The 21,548-nt window shown below is 39.9% G+C and overlaps 1 protein-coding gene across 1 annotated transcript in view; it reads right to left on the bottom strand.

Moving 5' to 3' along the window:
* LOC121381547 overlaps positions 1-21,548 on the bottom strand; it is an 83,982-nt gene that overhangs the window by 6,057 nt on the left and 56,377 nt on the right. Inside the window, exons 4-5 of the mRNA XM_041510879.1 lie at positions 10,498-10,648; positions 3,772-3,922 (exon numbers count right to left, since the gene is read on the bottom strand). Of these exons, the coding sequence (XP_041366813.1) occupies positions 3,772-3,922; positions 10,498-10,648 (302 nt within the window). The remainder of the gene's footprint in view (positions 1-3,771; positions 3,923-10,497; positions 10,649-21,548) is intronic.

Genomic DNA, 21,548 nt, shown 5'->3' with positions numbered 1-21,548 from the left:
GGTGCAGGAGGGGTGAAACATCCTGTTACGAATCTCCTAGGGGAGTGGCAGTCCTCCTACAGGCAGTGCAGGAGGGGTGAAACATCCTGCCACGAATCTCCTAGCGGAGTGGCAGTCCTCCTACAGGCGGTGCAGGAGGGGTGAAACATCCTGCTACGAATCTCCTAGCGGAGTGGCGGTCCTCCAAGGGGAGGGGCGGTGCAGGAGGGGTGAAACATCCTGTTACGAATCTCCTAGGGGAGTGGCAGTCCTCCTACAGGCGGTGCAGGAAGGGTGAAACATCCTGTTACGAATCTCCTAGGGGAGTGGCAGTCCTCCTACAGGCGGTGCAGGAGGGGTGAAACATCCTGCTACGAATCATCCTAGCAGGAGTGGCGGTCCTCCAAGGGGAGGGGCGGTGCAGGAGGGGTGAAACATCCTGTTACGAATCTCCTAGGGGAGTGGCAGTCCTCCTACAGGCGGTGCAGGAGGGGTGAAACATCCTGTTACGAATCTCCTAGGGGAGTGGCAGTCCTCCTAGGCGGTGCAGTGGGGTGAAACATCCTGTTACGAATCTCCTAGGGGAGTGCAGTCCTCCTACAGGCAGTAGGAGGGGTGAAAACATCCTGCCACGAATCTCCTAGCGGAGTGGCAGTCCTCCTACAGGCGGTGCAGGAGGGATGAAACATCCTGCTACGAATCTCCTAGCGGAGTGGCGGTCCTCCAAGGGGAGGGGCGGTGCAGGAGGGGTGAAACATCCTGTTACGAATCTCCTAGGGGAGTGGCAGTCCTCCTACAGGCGGTGCAGGAGGGGTGAAACATCCTGTTACGAATCTCCTAGCGGAGTGGCAGTCCTCCTACAGGCGGTGCAGGAGGGGTGAAACAGTGTTACGAATCTCCTAGGGGAGTGGCGGTCCTCCAAGGGGAGGGGCGGTGCAGGAGGGGTGAAACATCCTGTTACGAATCTCCTAGGAGAGTGGCGGTCCTCCTACAGGCGGAGCAGGAGGGGTGAAACATCCTGTGTTACGGATCTCCTAGCGGAGTGGCGATCCTCCTACAGGCGGTGCAGTAGGGGTGAAACAGTGTTACGGATCTCCTAGGGGAGTGGCGGTCCTCCTACAGGAGAGCACCCGATAGTAAATGGTGGATCTCCTAGAGGACGACTTTTCCTAACAACCCTTCGACTGATTTGTGCAGAAATACAATTTTGATATGGGAATACGGTTTTGTCCTTCTATCGGGTTCCATAGCCAAATGCAGATGATTTTGAAAGGATATCCTAGGCAGTGACTATGGCCTCCTATGGAAATGATTAATTTTTGTAATTAGGAAAATGAAACATTTAGTCACAAAAAATCAGACGGACAAAACTCCATGCTGGCAGTCTGTAATGCTTACTAGTTACTCAAACCAAGAACGCTGATATATAAACACAAGCAAAAACAAGAACATAATCATAGAAGTTTGCAAGATATGTCTTCACACAAAAAAAAAAACACACACACACACACACACACACACAGAGAGAGAGAGAGAGAGAGAGAGAGAGAGAGAGAGAGAGAGAGAGAGAGAGAGAGAGAGAGAGAGAGAGAGAGAGAGAGAGAGAGACGCGCGCGCGCGCGCACATACACACATGCACACACACAGCACACAAATACACACACATACACACACACACACAGGTATGGACGAAGGTGTGTAGGTACATAGATAAACACACACAGCACACACACAGCACACAAATACACACACACACACACACACACAGAGGTATGGAAGAAGGTGTGTAGGTACATAGATAGACAGACATACATACAGACAGACAGATAGATAATAAAATAGATGGTTGGATGGATGGATGGATAGATGGCTGGACAGAGGAGTGAGGGAACAATAGTTAACCAGTGTTGGGTATTAATAAATAAATAAATAAATAAATAAATAATTGTGTAGTAGAGATTTTTTCGGCTAAAACATAGTTTCTTGCTCACAATTATAACATTTGTGTCTCGTATCAAGCGATCATTCATTGGCGTCTGAACGGGCGGGTGAGGGGGTGAGGACAAGGGGGCGTTATCCCAAATTAAAGATTTAACGCGATTATTATACCACCCACCAATAGTCAGTGAACTTCTCCGACGTCTAATTAATGTATGTCACATGAAGACACTGTCGTGGGCTTCTATGGTCATTAGAACAACAAAGAGAACACCGGATGTAAAGACTATTTTTAAACCAGCTGATCCATACGCTGTTGTAAGCGAATATAAGCCAATTTCACAAACAATCGTAAGTTTACGTTTGCGACCAGCAGTTTTATCTGTCATACCCTGTATATGACGTTGAGTTTTCGCGTGTATTTCACGCAGAAAATTTCATCATAATTACGAAAGATGGACAATTATAAGGACGAACAAAAGAAGAAATACGTGTATTTCAGACTATATTAGTTTTACTGTTTAGTAGTAATACTAACTGCGGTTTAGTCGTAGATTTACGTTTACGTGCAAAACTAGGTTTACAATGTTTTCTGAAATGGATCCCCGGACCGTAGGAACGATATATGTGTATGTGTGTGTGTGTGTGTGCGTGTGCGTGTGTGTGTGTGTGCGTGCGTGTGTGTGTGTGTGTGTGTGTTTCTGTTGCACAATTTAAAAAATATATATATATATATAAACATATACATAATTTTTTTTAGTAAAATATAAAGAGTAAGGGCTGAATTTACGAAGTTTGTTGTATGTAATTGTATGTAGTTACACGCGTGTACGTCTAAAACAGGCTCATGTTGGAAGCACAGCCCACATCACCCCCACCCCTACATATAAACATGTTGGCCTCTTAACATTCTCTTAAATATGTTCGCCATATTTCACCCAGTGGTCACAGAGTCAGCGCCCGTATCCAATTAATTGGAAATGACCGTCTGCGGACTAACAATTCAAAGACGGACTATTGTAATTCGAAACTACGACTTCGTCATCACGTCACAATAGGCCTCTCTTTCATCAATATCTGCTACTGACTCACCATGGAACAGATTTGAGGGGAAAAAAATATTCTAGATGAATGTGGCATGAAACATGTATAGACATTTTGCAATTTTATTAGGGTAAAATGGTTACAGGAAACAGTTTTCTTGGAGTTACATGATCATTTTTATCAGATTGAAAAAAAAAGAAGAAGAAGAATGAAATTGAATTTGTCACAAATGGTATTAATTATAGAATGTATAAAGACGAATTAAAGTTATAAAGTTGTCACAAGAGAAGGGCAGAGAGAGAGAGAGAGAGAGAGAGAGAGAGAGAGAGAGAGAGAGAGAGAGAGAGAGAGAGAGAGAGAGAGAGAGAGAGAGAGAGAGAGAGAGAGAGATAGATCGAGCTTGATTGACCGATTGATTTTAATTATATTTTTTGCATGAGTCGGATTGCCATTCGAGAGACATACAGGGAGAGAGAGAGAGAGAGAGAGAGAGAGAGAGAGAGAGAGAGAGAGAGAGAGAGAGAGAGAGAGAGAGAGAGAGAGGGGAGAGAGACACACACACACAGAGTGAGAGAGAGAGAGAGAGAGAGAGAGAGAGTGAAGAGAGAGAGTCTCGAGAGAGAGAGAGAGTTTTGTTGTTTTGTAGCCGTAACGTCCTATATTAAGATGTTTGGTGATGAATATTGCCGGCTGTACACGTTGTTTTCACAGGGTGTATTTTGTTTTATATTATTTTATTTATTTATTTATTTATTTATTAACCTTGTACTTACTTATTTTTATTTATGTTACAAAATGTAATTCACTTACTCCAGCCTGCCACGAAGTAGCTGTTGATGGAGCGAGGCACTTTGAAGGCTTTGACGATCAGGCGGTAGAGGTGGAACCCCTCGAGGAACATCCAGCAAAAGTTGCTTGTCCAGGCGTACCTCGTCAACACGTACAGCAGCTTACAGCCAACCTGAAACAACGACAGTCACACTCATTATTAACCAGCTAGGGCCAATACACATCATGGCGGGCCAATACCACAAAATCACGTATTGGCTCTAAGGTTTAAACTAGCACACGTATCCGGTCCGCATCCGGAAATAACTTGTGACTTTTGTTTCATTTCAACTTATTTTCGTGCTTATATCCAATTGAGGTTCAAGCACGCTGTCCTGGACACACATCTCAGTTATCTGGGGTGTCTGTCCATGACAGTGGGTTAGTTGTTAGTTGGTTAGTGGTTAGTGAGAGTCGTTAAAACTCGCTCTGGGTAGCAGCCGGTACCGGGCTGAGAACCCTGTACCTATCAGCCTTTTGTCAGATGGCGTAACTGAAAGTTTGTTTTGTTTAACGACACCACTAGAGCGCATTGATTTATTAATCATCGGCTATTGGATGTCAAACATTTGGTAATTTTTACATATAGTCTTAGAGGAAACCCGCTATATTTTTCGATTAGTAGCAAGGAATTTTTTATATGCACCATCCCACAGACAGGATAGCACATACCACGGCCTTTGATATACCAGTCGTGGTGCACTGGCTGGGACGAGAAATAACCCAATGGGCCCACCGACGGAGACCGACCCCGGACCGACCGCGCATCAAGCGAGTGTACCCCTGCGTGTGCTGTAACCTCACCGTGGTGCAGGGGTGTAACATTCTCTTTGAGAATGGCCAATACAGCACAAAATTAAAGTTTTGAGTAAAATTCAGTATCCGTAAAATTCTGTGATATTTGTGTTTTTGCACAGTTCTTTACACTGTTTTTGTTTAAGTCTTGAATTTTTATATTGATGTTGATCATCACTTTATTTATTTGCATTACCATAGTTTGACACCCAATAGCCGATGTATTTTTCGTGCTGGGGTGTCGTTAAACGTTCATTCATTCAAGCGAATGCTTTACATCTGTGCTATGACCAGCGCCTGGCTTAACTACGACACCACAGAGGCCGGTTGCTAGCACTAGGTATGACTATACCAAATAAATTCCCGTAGGCAACTATGTTAACGTTTTTGTTTAAAAACACTATATGCAATACATCAACCAAAATATGACCCATAAATATCAGTACTACAACCCCTACTTCAAAGTATTAACTGGTACCTTTCATGACTCATTTTTGGTATAAGCACAAAATTTATGTACTTTTTTTTTTACTGGTACCCCATACATGTTCCAAGCACACGGCTACTTGACACAGTGGTACTAGATGAAATAAAATTGCATACATTTTTAGCCCAGATGAAACTAATTTGTTTTTACAACCAACACATTCACATTTATAACCAATCACAGAACTTGTGGTGTTAACTTCTCTATCAAAAGTTCGGAGCACCTCGAACTTTGACCCAGCCGGAAATTATTTGGTTTAGTGCTACCTACATCATGACAAGACAATACCACAAATTCACGTATTTGCCCTAAGGTTTAAGCTAGGTTTACTAGCATACGTATCCGGTCCGCATCCGGAAATAACATTGAGTTTAATGAGTTTCCGCGTTCTGTGTTTTATTAGCATGCCGTATCCATCCTCTTCCTAGGCTAATTGGATGACCTTCGTGGAGAAAGGGATAGCAGGAATGTTGTGAGTGCATTAATGTCCGATGGAACACATCAAAACATGTATGTGGTATAACAGAACATAAATCTTGAATAAACCAGTCACGTATATAACAGACGATGTATTTTTCGTGCTGGTGGTGTCGTTAGGCATTCATTCATTCATTCATTCATTCATTATGATTTAATAGTGGCAATCACTCAAGAAATAGAAACACCACACAGAATGCAGATTGTCAGAAGGGTCTGTCTTTAAAAAAAAATATGGGTCTGATTTGGAAAATGCCAAATTCCTCAGTCGTGAGGGGCTATCGTGCCCACACACCCCACGCCACCCCATCCCCACCTCTATCACCTATGGTCATTTGCGACTGATATAAATAAAGAAATTCTCACGAGACAAATGTTTTTTTAATAATTTCCCTAAGGTATGTTATTTTTTATAGGAGTGGTGGAATAAACCTAAGACGTTTTGTTTCATATTTATATATAATTAATAAGCAGTAGACCAATAATACCTGACCAGCTCTAAGTTTACAGTTAACAGTACGATCCTACTGTTAGTAATACCAACGAAAATGTTGTTTCATCTGTTCAAATTAACTGCAATTTAATTTGAATTAGTTAGCCGTAAACATACGCGGGTTCTTATTTAAACATAGGTTGACATTGTTGTGCGAACGTGGGTATCAAAGACGATCTCCGTGATATTTGAAGCGAGAAGCTTAAATGGACAGACCCACTGTTTTAAACACTACGGCAAACTGTTCACTATTAGAGCCGTTTATGATCACTGAAATCAAAGATGTTTTATATTTTATTCTTTAAATTATCCATTTCCGTACAACCGAAGTGTTTCTGGGCCTCATTCCACAAAGCGATCTTAGCCCTAAGATCACCTTAAGTGCATAGCTACCTTATGCACTAAGGTGATCTTAGTGCTAAGATCGCTTCGTGGAACGGGGCCCAGGTCATCCTGGTGTTTGTAGTACCAAAAATAGCATTTTTCATATTTTAAAAAAACCGCACGTGCGTCTGAGAAGTAGCGGTTAATTGGTTCGAGTTCAGTCTATTTTAAAAAATATTTCCTGTCACAGACTCTTCTTTCACACTGTTGTAACATTATCCAAGTGTGTTACATGTTTATAAATTAACTAAACTTAAGTGTCCATTTTTACGGGTTAAAGGGACATTACTCTAGTTTCAACCCGTTTAGTTAATCTAAAAACCTGTAACACATTTGGATAAAGTTAGAATTGAGTGAAACAAGAGTCTATGCCTTTGAAATGGTGAAATACCCTCTAAAAATAGACTAAAACTCAACTCCATAACTGTTACTTCTCAGACACACGTGCGTTTTTAAAAATATGAGAAATGCATTTTATGATATTAAAAACACCAGGATGACCAAAAACACTTCGAATTTATGGAAATTGATAATCTAAACCATAAAATCTAAGTAAAGTATGATTTCAGTTATCAAAAACGGCTCTAATAGTGAAAAATATGCCTTAGTGTTTAAAAACTAGGGTATGTCCCTTTAAAACTAGGGTCTGCGCCTTTAACCCTCATTCTGATGTACTTTAAGGGTGAGGGGTGGTAATATTTATATCGATGGTGTATTTGTTGTTTAAAACTCTGCGTGTAGCAGTCGTGGTCAAGCATGCTACAATTGTCGTCTATGGGATTTGATATGGTCCCTTAGAACTGATTAACACATTGTCAGCTGGTGTCAGACAGTTCAATCTATAAAAGCTGAAAATCGATTGTACTTCAACAGATAATTAAGCCGGTTACAATATATATGTCTTGTAGATTAAACTTAAAACCTACCAGCTGTAATTCTGGCTAATGAGTAAATGCTGGATCACATCCCTTTCCGTCCGCCTAGCTAACGTCGTATGAACGTACGTACATGTATGGGTGTGTGAATGTACAGTGTCACGTTCAGGGGGCCGAGCGCTTGCGAACAATTCGATTGGTATCATCGTCTTCTAGACTGAACACCAAAAATGAATAGCAATTTGACGAATTTGATCAGGAAATTTGTAGCCAAATTCAAGTAACACTATAACTAAACATAATTATATAAAACACAGTTTTTTAATTAGCTTTTTGGCAAATTTTATCAGGAAATGTTTAGCCAAGTTCCAGTAACATACAACTAAAGAGAATTATTAGTAAGAAAACAGGACATACGGTTTTCAACCGGCCTCGGTGGTGGAGTGGTTAAGCAATCGGACTACAGGCTTGTAGGTACAGGGTTCGCAGCACGGTACCCACGGTCTTAACGACTCAATGGACAGGTGTAAGACCACTACACCCTCTTTTCTCTCACTGACAACTAATAACTAACAACTACCCCCTATCCTGGACAGACAGCCCAGATAGCTGACGTGTATGCCCAGGACAGCGTGATTGAACCTTAATTGGATATAAGCACGAAAATAAGTTGAAATGAAATGAAATAAAATAAGGTTTTCGAATCGGCTTTTTGGCGAATTTAATCAGAAAATGTGTAGCCAAAGTCAAGTAACATATAACAAAACAGAATAATAATATATGAAAAAATAGCCATACGCATAAAGACATATACAATATAGTTTTCGAATTAACTTTTTGGCGAATTGGTAATGACATATATTTGCCAAATTCAACTTTAAATCGCATTTGGCAATTTTGTGGAACGACATCTTAAACCATGGCGTTCTATAATCATGTCACAAGCATCTAAAAATAGGCGCCAGTGAGAGACAGCGATCGCGAACTCTTGTTCTCCTGAACTTAACTCAGATGTGTGTTACAGTCTCTAATCACGTCAAGATGCAAACTAAATCGGCTAACTGTTCTATAATATAGTCACTCGCTTTTTTTTCCACCTGTTATTCTTTTCAGCTTTATTCCCCACACATTTATCTCACATATATGAAATATCGATTTAAATACATTTGATTGGCTGGTCTACGGTGATTACCTGGACACCAAAGCTGTGCCGTCCAATAAAATAAACACTAATGAAATAGGGTTCGCAAGAGTGTATTTGGAAGTAGGGTGAGGGCACTGTCAGTGCAATGGCCCCGGGGATGATTAATTTGTTACTGCCTGACATTAGACACTACCCCTAAAAACTATTACAACCAAGCCTCGTGAAAGCAATGTATTTATTGTTACGAATTGTTTTGAGATCTGGGAAATCATGGGTACACACTTTATCTCAATTGATAATTGTTATTGTGTGTGTGTATGTATATATATATATATATATATATATATATATATATATATATATATATATATATATATATATATGCATGTGTGTGTGTGTGCGTGTGTGTGTGTAACGCCACTAAACGTTTAGAGCTTCCCCTCTCCACAAGCCCCGAGAGTGACGTACTGTTAATAAAAATTAGTTTTGGTTAACGACAACACTAGATCACATTGATTAATTAATCATCGAATATTGGATGTCAAGCATTTTGTAATTCTGACTCATAGTCGTTAGAGGAAACCAGCAAACGACCTATATACATGTAGTCTACTGTAAGTGGTAAAAAGTGTGCACACCGTGTTCTTGTACATGATGACGGCCTATAGGTAGTACTATACCAAATAACTTCCGGCTGGGTCAAAGTTCGAGGTGCACCCAACTTTTGATAGAGAAGTGAACACCACAAGTCCTGTGATTGGTTATAAATGTGGTTGTAAAAAATAATAGTTTCCTCTGGGTAAAATAAATGTGCAATTTTATTTCATCTAGTACCAATGTGTCACGTAGCCTTGTGCTTGAAACACGTATGGGGTACCTGTAAAAAAAATGTACTAGAATTTTGTGCGAAACTAGGGTAGTCATAGACGCTACCCGTTATCTCAGAAACGAACACCTTGACCCCCATTTTTTTCTGATTCACTTTAAGTGTAAGGGGTGGTAGTATTTATATCCGTGGCATTTATGTCGGTTGATACGTTGCAGGTAGGAGTTTTAGCCGCATATGTTACTATTGTCGTCTATGGGATTTGATTTGGTAGTATACACCCTATACAGTCTGCTCTAACTGGCACAACATGAGGGCGTTCTTGACGCAAACGGCCTATATAATCTACTCTAATTGGCACAACATGAGGGCGTTCTTGACGCAAACGGCCAATATAGTCTACTGTAAGTGGTAAAAGTGTGCACACCGTGTCCTTGTACATGATGGCGTTCTTGACGCAAACGGCCTATATAATCTACTATAACTGGTACAACATGAGGGCGTTGTTGACGCAAACGGCCAATATTCTACTGTACGTGGTAAAAGTGTGCACACCGTGTCCTTGTACATGATGACGTTCTTGACGCAAACGGCCTATATATTCTACTCTAACTGGTACAACATGAGGGCGTTCTTGATGCAAACGGCCTATATAGTCTACTATATGTGATAAAAGTTTGCACACCGTGTCCTTGTACATGATGGCGTTATTGACGCAAACGGCCTATATAGTCTACTATACGTGGTAAACGTTTGCACACCGTGTCCATGTACATGAAGGCGTTCTTGACGCAAACGACCTATATAGTCTACTATACATGGTAAAAGTTTGTACACCGTGTCCTTGTACATGATGGCGTTATTGACGCAAACGGCCTATATAGTCTACTCTAACTGGCACAACATGAGGGCGTTATTGACGCAAACGACCTATATAGTCTACTATACATGGTAAAAGTTTGTACACCGTGTCCTTGTACATGATGGCGTTATTGACGCAAACGGCCTATATAGTCTACTCTAACTGGCACAACATGAGGGCGTTATTGACGCAAACGGCCTATATAGACTACTATACATGGTAAAAATTTGTACACCGTGTCCTTGTACATGATGGCGTTATTGACGCAAACGGCCTATATAGTCTACTCTAACTGGCACAACATGAGGGCGTTATTGACGCAAACGGCCTATATAGACTACTATACGTGGTAAAAGTGTGCACACCGTGTCCTTATACATTAGGGCGTGCTCATCCGCGTTCTCCAGGCGGTCCTTGTAGACGATGTTCTCCCACATCACCATGGCAACATTGGCGATGATGAACGACAGGAACAGATTCAAGTGGATCTGGATTCGGTGCTGCTTCCTCAGCTGCCTGAAACAGAAAGTTGGTTAAAGTCTGTTTTAACAATGATACCTTTAGGACACATTGTTTAATTATTTAATCATAGGCTATGGGATATCAAACATTTAGCAATTATGATAACTAGTCTTCAAAGGAAACCCTCTATAGTATATTTGGGAGCGGGACGTAGCTTGATGCGCGGTCGGTTTACGATCGATCCCCGTCGGTGGCCCCATTGGGCTATTTCTCGTTCCAGCCAGTGCACCACGACTGGTGTAACAAAGACCGTGGTATGTACTATCCTGTCTGTGGGATGGTGCGTATAAAAGATCCCTTGCTGCTAATCGAAAAGAGTAGCCCACGAAGTGGCGACATAAGGTTTTCTCTCTATATATATCTGTGTGGTCCTTAACCATATGTCTGACGCCATATAACCGTAAATAAAATGTGTTGAGTGCGTCGTTAAATAAAACATTTCCTTCCTTCCTATACTATAATTACATAAAACAGACAAACACGATTGTAGCCTCAAACTTAATTTTTCTATCACAATTTTACACTAGCTTTCAACATAAGAATGGGATAACAGTTGCCATTTAGAAGTATTTAAATGCAGTTTTTATATTAAACAATTATTCACAGATTCAGCGTCCGTATGATTTTGCCGAAAGATTATCTTAAGATGCATAAAATATTATATAGCACAAATGTCGAAAATTCAACCAAACCTTTATTTGCACAATATATAATATTCACATAGTGAATTTTTAGCAGTTTAATGCGCAGGTGTTAGGCCATAACATCGAGTTCTCTGTCACTAACCTCTAAAACGTAACCATTAACTCGCTGGGCCCCGTTCCATGAAGCGATCTTAGCCCTAAGATCACCATAAGTGCATAGCTACCTTATGCACTAAGGTGATCTTAGGGCTAAGATCGCTTCGTGGAACGGGGCCCTGGACAATAGATAGCCAGCACAGATAGCTCAGATGTCTTAGCCAAGGACAATTTGACCACTCATTGAATAATAGATATAAGCACAGAGGCGGGGGGGGGGGGGGGGGGGGAGAAACAAGGGCCAGCCCCCCCCCCCTAAATATTGCGACAATTATAATTTTATTATATATTAATAATCTTTTTTATTTTACGATCCTCCTCCAAACCTCCCCCAAAGTTCTCTTGGCATTCCGCTTCATGTCATTGCGGCCCCCTAAATGGATTTTCTGGATCGGCCACTGAAGCATAAACCATCAGCATCAGAATCTGATTAAACAAATTTTAAAATGACCCAGCCAGCGATGTGTCAACGTTTATAATTTACACCCACTAACCCCTTCTCTAACCTTCGTTGCGTCCAGACGACGCTGTATCCACCGCCGGTCAGTCTAAGGACATCTATACAACCATCTTAACCGGCCTCGGTGGCGTCGTGGTTAGGCCATCGGTCAACAGGCTGGTAGGTACTGGGCTCGGATCCCAGTCGAGGCATGGGATTTTTAATCCAGATACCGACTCCAAACCTTGAGTGAGTGCTCCGCAAGGCTCAATGGGTAGGTGTAAACCGACCAGTGATCCATAACTGGTTCAACAAAGGCCATGGTTTGTGCTATCCTACCTTGCTGCCTGTCGTAAAAGAGTACCCTATGTGGCGACAGCAGGTTTCCTCTAAAAAAAACAGTGTTAGAATGACCATATGTTTGACGTCCAATAGCCGATGATAAGATAAAAAATCAATGTGCTCTAGTGGCGTCGTTAAATAAAACAAACTTTACTTTTACAACCATCTTATGTCGACAGTAAATCCCACTTTTGAGACTTCGTTTAGAGAAAATCGACTTTTGAAAACGTCAAATCAACTGTCATAATTCAGCATTATCATTAATTGGATCAGATGATGTGAAGTGATGAGAGTGCTGATTTTCCAAGTCATTTTATAGTCTGATACGAAAGGAAGTAACGTAACGGAAGCAGTTTGTGAAGTTGAAAATCAATAACTTTTAAAGGGACATTTCCTGAGTTTCCTGCATTGTAAGATGTTTCCGACTAATAAAATATTTTTACGATTAAACTTACATATTACATATATTTTCTTGTTTAGAATATCAGTGTCTGTATATTCAATGTATTTCTGGTCGTCTTAATATTTGAAAGAAGCCCAAACTAGATTTTGTCTTCAAATAATTTCATACGTACGAAAACAAACATTAGGAAATAAAATGAAATTTAACCTAGTACAAATATTAGAACGATCAGAAACACGTTTAATATACAACCAGTAATATTTTATGCAGAAAAATATATCTGATATGTAACTACAATCGTTAAAATGTCTCTGTTAGTCAATAACATCTTTAAAATAGCAGCAAACTCAGGAATGTCCCTTTAACATCTGACAGACAAGGAGCTGACATCATTAGTTAAAACTTAGATTCGACATTCATCATGTGCAGTATGCCATCGTAATGCGGTTTTTCGCGACACTGATTTAGCATGTGTTAAGTACGCACGTGTTGAGTGTCATTTAAGCATGAGAGAGATACACACAAACAAAATATATGTTTAAATACAAAGAGAAAAGAGGCTGAGAGAGAGAGAGAGAGAGAGAGAGAGAGAGAGAGAGAGAGAGAGAGAGAGAGAGAGAGAGAGAGAGAGAGAGAGAGAGAGAGAGAGAGAGAGACGGGGTGGGGACAAGAGAGATAGGGGTGAGGACAAGAGAGAGATGGGAAGAAGATAGCTAGAAGGAGGGAGGGAGCTAGGGCCAGAGAGGAAAGTGGGGGGAAAGAGAGGAAGGAGGGTGAGTGTTCATAAGACAGAGCAAGACAGGAATGGGTAAAGTAGGAAGGGAGAAACGAGAAACGGAAAGACTGAAAAGTAGGCCTACATTAACTTGAATAGAAAAGAAAGAAAGAAAGAAAAAAAACAAGGACGGCAAAACAAATGGGAAAAAAATGGAGAGCTAGAATAGAAAGTTGTTCACATAAAGGTAATCATTGTAATTATGGGTATTGTCACGGGGATTCTATAATTCCCGTAACTGAATAAAACACGATTATCAAAATATCTCTCCTAACTGTATATCTATTAGATCTCTCTGTAACAGGCTGTTAAACCCTAGTATGGCTCGTCTCTAGGTATGATCAGAGATACGATCTTATATAAAGTATATATTATTATAGCACGTTTAGCTCACTAGAAACACAACAAAAAACAATACACTTTGGAATCTGTATTAATCTACGCTGACAAATGTACAGCCGTAGTAGTTAATTAATAACAGCAATAATAACAACTCAGAACTGATCACTTAATTAGTTAATCTCTAGGTGTCTAGTTACACAATATGCGAAACACTTCACCGTTACACCACACTCACACGTGTGATAATTGAGAAACGTTTCCAGGAGAAGTTAATTAATAAAGGAATTACAACACCATTCCTAACTGGTTAATTTTTAATTAACCCTTACTACTCGTTCAGTAACGTGTGATAATTTAGGAACGCTTCCAGGGGAACTTAATTAATAAAGGAATTACAGCTCTATTCCTAACGGGTTAATTTTTAATTAACCCTAACTACTCATTCAGTAACCTTGTGACACAGAATTAATACTGGTACCGATCACAATAAAGACAATAACCTACAGTGTACCTAGGTCGTCTAGGATGACTGGCTAAGCTTTATATTACCAAATACTCATATAATGTTAGAACAAAAAGTCTACGATTTACTTCGTCAGATGACCGAAAGAAAGAAAGAAGTGTTTTATTTAACGACGCACTCAACACATTTTATTTACGGTTATATGGCGTCAGATATATGGTTAAGGACCACACAGATTTGTTTTAGAGGAAACCCGCTGTCGCCACATAGGCTACTCTTTTTACGACAGGCAGCAAGGGATCTTTTATTTGCGCATTCCACAGGCAGGATAGCACAAACCATGGCCTTTGTTGAACCAGTTATGGATCACTGGTGGGTGCAAGTGGTTTACACCTACCCATTGAGCCTTGCGGAGCACTCACTCAGGGTTTGGAGTCGGTATCCGGGTTAAAAATTCCATGCCTCGACTGGGATCCGAACCCAGTACCTACCAGCCTGTAGACCGATGGCCTCAGATGACCGAAGACACTGTCTAAAGACTATTGGTATAATACAGTATTAAAATATTTAAAGTCACATCAATCACATCAAGGTTATACACAGAGCAGAAATGATATTTACCAAAGTCCAAGCGGACTAACGTTCCCTCGGAGCCTTCCTATTCGTTCTCCTCGATATCTCTAAAACACTAGCTATTTATTATAAATCAGGATTTTGCCTGGGGGTACAAGGCGGTACCTCACGTATCATCTCATATTCCAACTCTACTAGAGTCGGTATATTTCTCTCTGATCGTCAGACTTACTGACGCCATCGTCGCCAAATCACGGTCGTCGAAACCGCACTCGCAGAGGTATTACGTAACTACTCGCCACATGGCCTCCACAGCTGGACTAAGTGCATATTGGAATGCCCGATCGCGCGGAGTATTACGTAACAAGTTGCCCACCTGGGCTACGGGCAATGAAACTGCACACGGCCCTCTAACACAATTAAAATCGCCACAGGCGAAACAAATTTAAGAGCATATACCGTCACAGGTATTAGTAATACAATGCATCGATACATTTTTTAAATTGTATTTTGCATTATGCGTTAGCGGTAAATCATATAGTTTTTAATCCGATTATCTTTTACAGTCGGTTCTGATTAGGTGTGGAATTTCAAAGCTGAAACATCAGAATAACGTCTTGTGCTAACAGCAATTTGGACGACGAGCCTCAAGTTTCACAATTACACGAATATAACTAATTATAATTCTGGCATATATATATATATATATATATATATATATATATATATCTAATGTCTAAAACCTCATTATTATAATATATATATTGGAATTGTTGCTATGTGGATTAATGCTAAGCATGTTGATTAGGTAAATAGATACACGTTATTGTACAAATGACTATGGGATAAGTGTATTTTATTATAAAATCAATATACGATGGCATCTGGCATGTTTTAGTCTCAGTTTTTAGACATTAGATAGCTATGTTAGACTGACGCAAGGCGAAACACTCACCGTGTGTTTTCTCTGTGCATGTTTTTTTTTACAATTATAATTTTTTATACTGTACGTTTGTCAAAGGAACTCACAGTAGTTGTATTTCAGATGATTACTGATATTCTGTATACGTACACCACTCTATGGAATACAGCTGCTCAATGCATGTCTAGCGGCAAGGCCGTACCTAACCTAATTATAATTATCCAACTACACAAAAGGGGCATTTTTAAATTAAAATTAAAAACATTTTCTGTGGTATAACGGTTCCCGCAGTTACAGGGGTGTAGCGTGGTCTGGACCTTGATGCGTGGGTGGGGTGATGGGGTGTTGGGGGTTGGGGGGGGGGGGGCTGTGTCAAATACGAACCTAGCGGACACGTTTGTCTATAGAACACCTATATGAATAGTCTAATATTGCATTATATTAACATACAGTTTTGGCTTCAGCGGAGTGGGGGAGGGGTTCGTTCCAACCCCCGACACTTACCACCACACCCTCCGCCATCCTTCGCATCTGAGTTAGTTATGGTCCTGGGGCCTAATTCACAAAGCTCTCTTAGGCTCTGTTAGACAACAAAGCATTCTCTTTGCAAGTCTTTTTGCATTGCACTGCTAGATCGCAAAGTTGCGAGAGTTTAGTGAATTAGGCCCCTGAGCTGTATTTTGCGGGAGATATTGTTATCCTTACTTGTATGCTAGGAATATGATGCATGCAGGAAGAAGAAGCGCCAAACTGACGACGTTGCAGGACAGTCCAACATAATACAACGTCTTGAAGCCCTGTTGGGAAGAAAGAATAACAGTAAAATAAAAACCCAGAAAATAAATAAAACGCGAAACCGCGTCGGTGGGTCCATTCGGCTATTTCTCTTTCCAGCCAGTGCACAACGACTGGTATATCAAATACCGTGGTATGTGCTATCCTGTCTGTGGGATATTGCATATAAAAGATCCCTTGCTACCAATAGAAAAATGTAGCGGGTTTCCTTTCTATGACTGTCAAAATGACCATATGTTTGACATCCAATAGCAGATGATTAACAAATCAATGTGCTCTAGTGGTGTCGTTAAACAAAAACAAATTAAAAAACGCGAAAAGACAATAAAAAATCTTAAAAGATCAGGGCCGTAAGCAGGCCGTCGAACAATAAAAGAAAGATTGTTTTGTTTAACCACATCACTAGAGCACGTCGATTTATTCACATAATTACCTATTTAAAGGGACATTCCCGAGTTTGCTGCAATTTTTAACATGTTATTGACTAACACAGACTTTTTAACGATTGTAAGTACATATCAAATATATTTTTCTGCATAAAATATTTGTGGCTGTATACTAAACGTGTTTCTGATCGTTCTACTATTTGTACTAGGTTAAATTTCATTTTATTTCCTAAAATATATATTTTTTCGTACGTACGAAATTATTTGGAGAAAAAGTCCAGTTTGGGCTTCCTGCAAATATTAAGACGACCAGAAACACATTGAATATACAGACATTGATAATCTAAACAAGAAAATATATTTAATATGTAAGTTTAATCGTAGAAATATTTTATTTTTCGGAAATATCTTACAATGCAGCAAACTCAGGAATGTCCCTTTAAAAGTATGAGTATGCAAGACAAATTTATATATATTATGCAAAACCAAAATCCAGCCTGTGCTGGTGCGGTATGCAAATGTGTTCACGATTATACATGTATTGCCCATAATTAGTCCTTATTTAGTCATTTTGTTTGTTTCTTGTTTATGCATATGTTTTGCATCCAGTTCCGTATATGGAATGTTTATATGCAATAAAGTTTTTACCTTTTTTTATCTTTTATCTTTTATAGACTAAGAGTGGAAACCCGCTACATTTTTTCATTAGTAGCAAGGGATTTTTTATATACACCATACCACAGACAGGATAACACATACCACGGCCTTTGATATACCAGTCGTCGGCCACTGGCTGCAACGAGAAATAACCCAAAAGGACGCACCGATGGGGGACCGTCGAATATTGCAGGAAATTTGATTGATTGAAAAAACATTTTATTGTGCAAAGAACAAAAGAATCGGGCACAAGTTTACTAACTTACGAAGCCATCTCCCATGTACATACAATATACAAGGCGACTATATTACATAACTGTATATTTAAACTTCATTTAAACAATCAAAGTTAACCAGAGGAAGGAACATATATTATATACAAAAGAATTTGAAAAAAAGAAGAAGAAAAGAAATAGTAATGCAAGAGGATACACACATAATACTTCACGTGCAGTCAAGAAAGAAATGTTTTATTTAACGACGCACTCAACACATTTTATTTACGGTTATATGGAGTCAGACATATGGTTGGGGACCACACAGATTTTTGAGAGGAAACCCGCTGTCGCCACTACATGGGCTACTCTTGCGATTAGCAGCAAGGGATCTTTTATTTGCGCTTCCCACAGGCAGGATAGCACAAACCATGGCCTTTGTTGAACCAGTTATGGATCACTGGTCGGTGCATGTGGTTTACACCTACCCATTGAGTCTTGCGAAGCACTCACTCAGGGTTTGGAGTCGGTATCTGGATTAAAAATCCCATGCCTCGACTGGGATCCGAACCCAGTACCTACCAGCCTGTAGACCGATGGCCTAACCACTACGCCACCAAGGCCGGTCACGTGCAGTCAAACTCTCGTTATCACATTTACAAATAATCCACATGGTAATTTAAATTATACTTAACTTTAAGTTAACCAAAACGATGAGTTTGTTTGATATATATTTGAACACAAGTATATATATATGGACCCATTGGGCTTTTTCTCGTTCCAGCCAGTGCTCCACAACTGGTGTAATAAAGGCCGTGGTATGTGTTATCCTGTCGATGGGATGGTGCATATAAAATACCCCTTGCTGCTAATCGAAAAGAGTAGCCCATGCAGTGGCGACAGCGGGTTTCCTCTCTCAAGATCTGTGTGGTCCTTACGCCATATAACCGTAAATAAAATGTGTTGAGTGTGTTGTTAAATAAAACATTTCCATTTCATATAATTTGTTTTGTCTGTATAACAGTAATTGTAAATCTATTGCCAGGACGAGTTTAGAGGTACGAGATATAGTTAATATAGCAAACAAATGTAAACAACAGGAAACAAATAGTAGACAGAGTACATGGTGATAACTCTTCAGTGGTTGTTTTGTTTACATATGTGCTGTCCTGTCAGTGGGATGGTGCATTTAAAAGATCCCTTGCTACTACTGAAAACATGTAGCGGCTTTCCTCTCTTAGACAATATGTCAAAATTACCAAATATTTAACATCCAATAGCCGATGATTAATAAATCAATGTGCTCTAATGGTGTCGTTAACTGAAACAAATAGTACGTTATAGTTTTCAATTTAAAAAAACAAGAAGAGGATACAATGTTTGTTAAGATGTTTCCGTCTAGTAGAGCCTTTTAAAACACTAAAATATGACTGGATTAAATGCAATTTCGGATTCTAATCGTCCTGGTTTGTTTTTAGGTTTTATTGTTTTTTTGTTTTGTTTTTTGTTGTTGTCTCTTTGGGGGGGGGGGGGTGGGGGTGGGGTGGGGGTGGGGGGGGGGGTGTGGGGGGTTTGCGTTTAAAGATTGTTATTTTTTTAATTTGTTTTTTCCCCGGTCGTACGAAATTAAAATCCATTTGCGCTACTGTAAACACTAGGACTAGAAAGACATTGAAAGTACAGTCGTATTGAGCAGCGACGGCAGAAGAAAGTAGACATGGGGGGGGGGGGGGGGGGGGGTGGGACTGAGATCAAATGGCAAAGCAAAGTTTCTAGTGGGTTCGGGGGTATGATCTCCCGTAAAAAAATTTAAAACTTAATGTCCTGAAATGCAAATTGCAATTTTCTGCATTCTACAAGTAAAAGTCATCTCTGCCTTAAGATTTACTACCAATATTATTTTTGGCTCAGAATTATTGAGGGGGTGGCTAGAGTCCCCAGCCCCTCCACCTGTTCCTCCGTGCCTGTTGAGGCTCTTTTAAGTCGGAAACATATTACAAATGGCAATCAAACTATTAAAATTATATATATACGAACGTATTCAATGCAATACAGAGCAGACATGTTAGAATTTAAAATATATATCCTCCATTGCTCTGTTTCGGCGAGGGAACCGTTCCATTAGCTGCGTCGTTTATGCGCAAGAGTACGTACATTTGAAGATTTCTGACACCGTTGATTTTTGCATGGGAAAAGTAAACAAATGTCTGTCCCATTCACAGAAATGTTTATAAATGATTATAAGAACATGGTTTGTTGAACAACATACATGTTTTGATAAAATACTGAAAAGGTTTGCATTGGAAAGCTTTGACTGTAAGCTATACCACTAAATGTTTCACTCACCGAAACAGGCATCTTCATAAATCAAGGCTAATATTCGTTCCTCGTATTCAGCCTGATACATGTAGTCAAGATTACTGATATCCACTACTAGCGCCCTCTATTGGAAGAAATTTGTAACACCGATTATGTCCCTTACATGATGACATCGCTGACCAATCACAGCATCGGTAACATGTGACAATCTTGAAAGCAATATCAAAAATTAACCGCCGGACGCTGACGCTGCCATCTTTGTTTACAATAACAAGGGAATCTATAAGGAGCGTTGCGATTCGTTGCAATCAGATCTCATCGCATCCAATGAAATTTAAGCATTTTGTGGCACGATTTCTTGACGACATGTATCAAGGCTGAATACGAGGAACGAATATTAGCCTTGATTTATGAAGATGCGAAACAGGTGACGTAGTTAACAATATTTACGGCTGATGCATGTTTTTGACGCACATGCGACACACTCAGGTACATAGCGGCCAGTTTAGTGCTCATGTGAAGCGTAGAAATACTAATAAAAAGGTAGCTATTTGGATAACAACTGTCTGTTTGTAAATATTGATATGCTTTGAAACCGAATGCTTATGATCACCGAAACTGGTCTTCCTATGATCTATTTATATATCCATCTATCTATCTATCTATCTATCTATCTATCTATCTATCTATCCTGTCAGTGAATAATAAACAAGTAGCGAAATTTAAAATATTGAAAACCAATACACTTACGTAAATTTAAAAACTTAAAAGGATATTCCCGAGTTTGCTGCAATGTTTTAAGATGTTATCGACTAATAAAATATTTCTACGATTAAACTTACATATTAAATATATTTTCCTGTTTAGAATATTAGTGGCTGTATATCGGTGGCGAAGTAACTTGAATAAACATGAATCGAATTAACATTATGTTGTTTTGATAAACATTTCGATCCATTTATAATGTGAGTTTAATGCCAACAAATTATTTTTCGATTACACCTAAAATGACGGATAGGGTTTTCTTTATTCAATTTACATCCTGGTATTAATTTAGCGATCTGGAAATCTGGGAAACGAAACCCCGATCAGTTTGACACAATGTTCCTTTCAAATAATTGACCCTCGGTGTTTTCGTGTGCAGTTGTTGTAGCTGTTTTTTAAATTTAGTTTCGTGGTTATATCCAATTAAGGTTCAAACACAATATCATGGGCACACACCTCAGCTATCTGGGCTGTCTGTTCAGGACAGTGCGTTAGATGCTAGTTGTTTGTGGTTAGTGAGAGAGAAGAGCGTGTAGTGGTCTCACACCTTACCCATTGATTCGTTAACACTCGCTCTGGGTGGGAGCCGGTACCGGGCTGCGAACCCAGTACCTACCAGTCTTATGTCCTATGGCTTAACCACGATACGACCGAGGCCGATGATGTGCAGTTATTTATCGAGGCTAAGGTTCGTGCCT

Source organism: Gigantopelta aegis, chromosome 9 (assembly GCF_016097555.1).
Source record: "Gigantopelta aegis isolate Gae_Host chromosome 9, Gae_host_genome, whole genome shotgun sequence".
NCBI classification, from domain to species: Eukaryota; Metazoa; Mollusca; class Gastropoda; order Neomphalida; family Peltospiridae; genus Gigantopelta; species Gigantopelta aegis.
The sequence above is the reverse complement of the archived record's forward strand: the minus strand, read 5'-3'. Positions and strand labels throughout refer to the sequence as shown.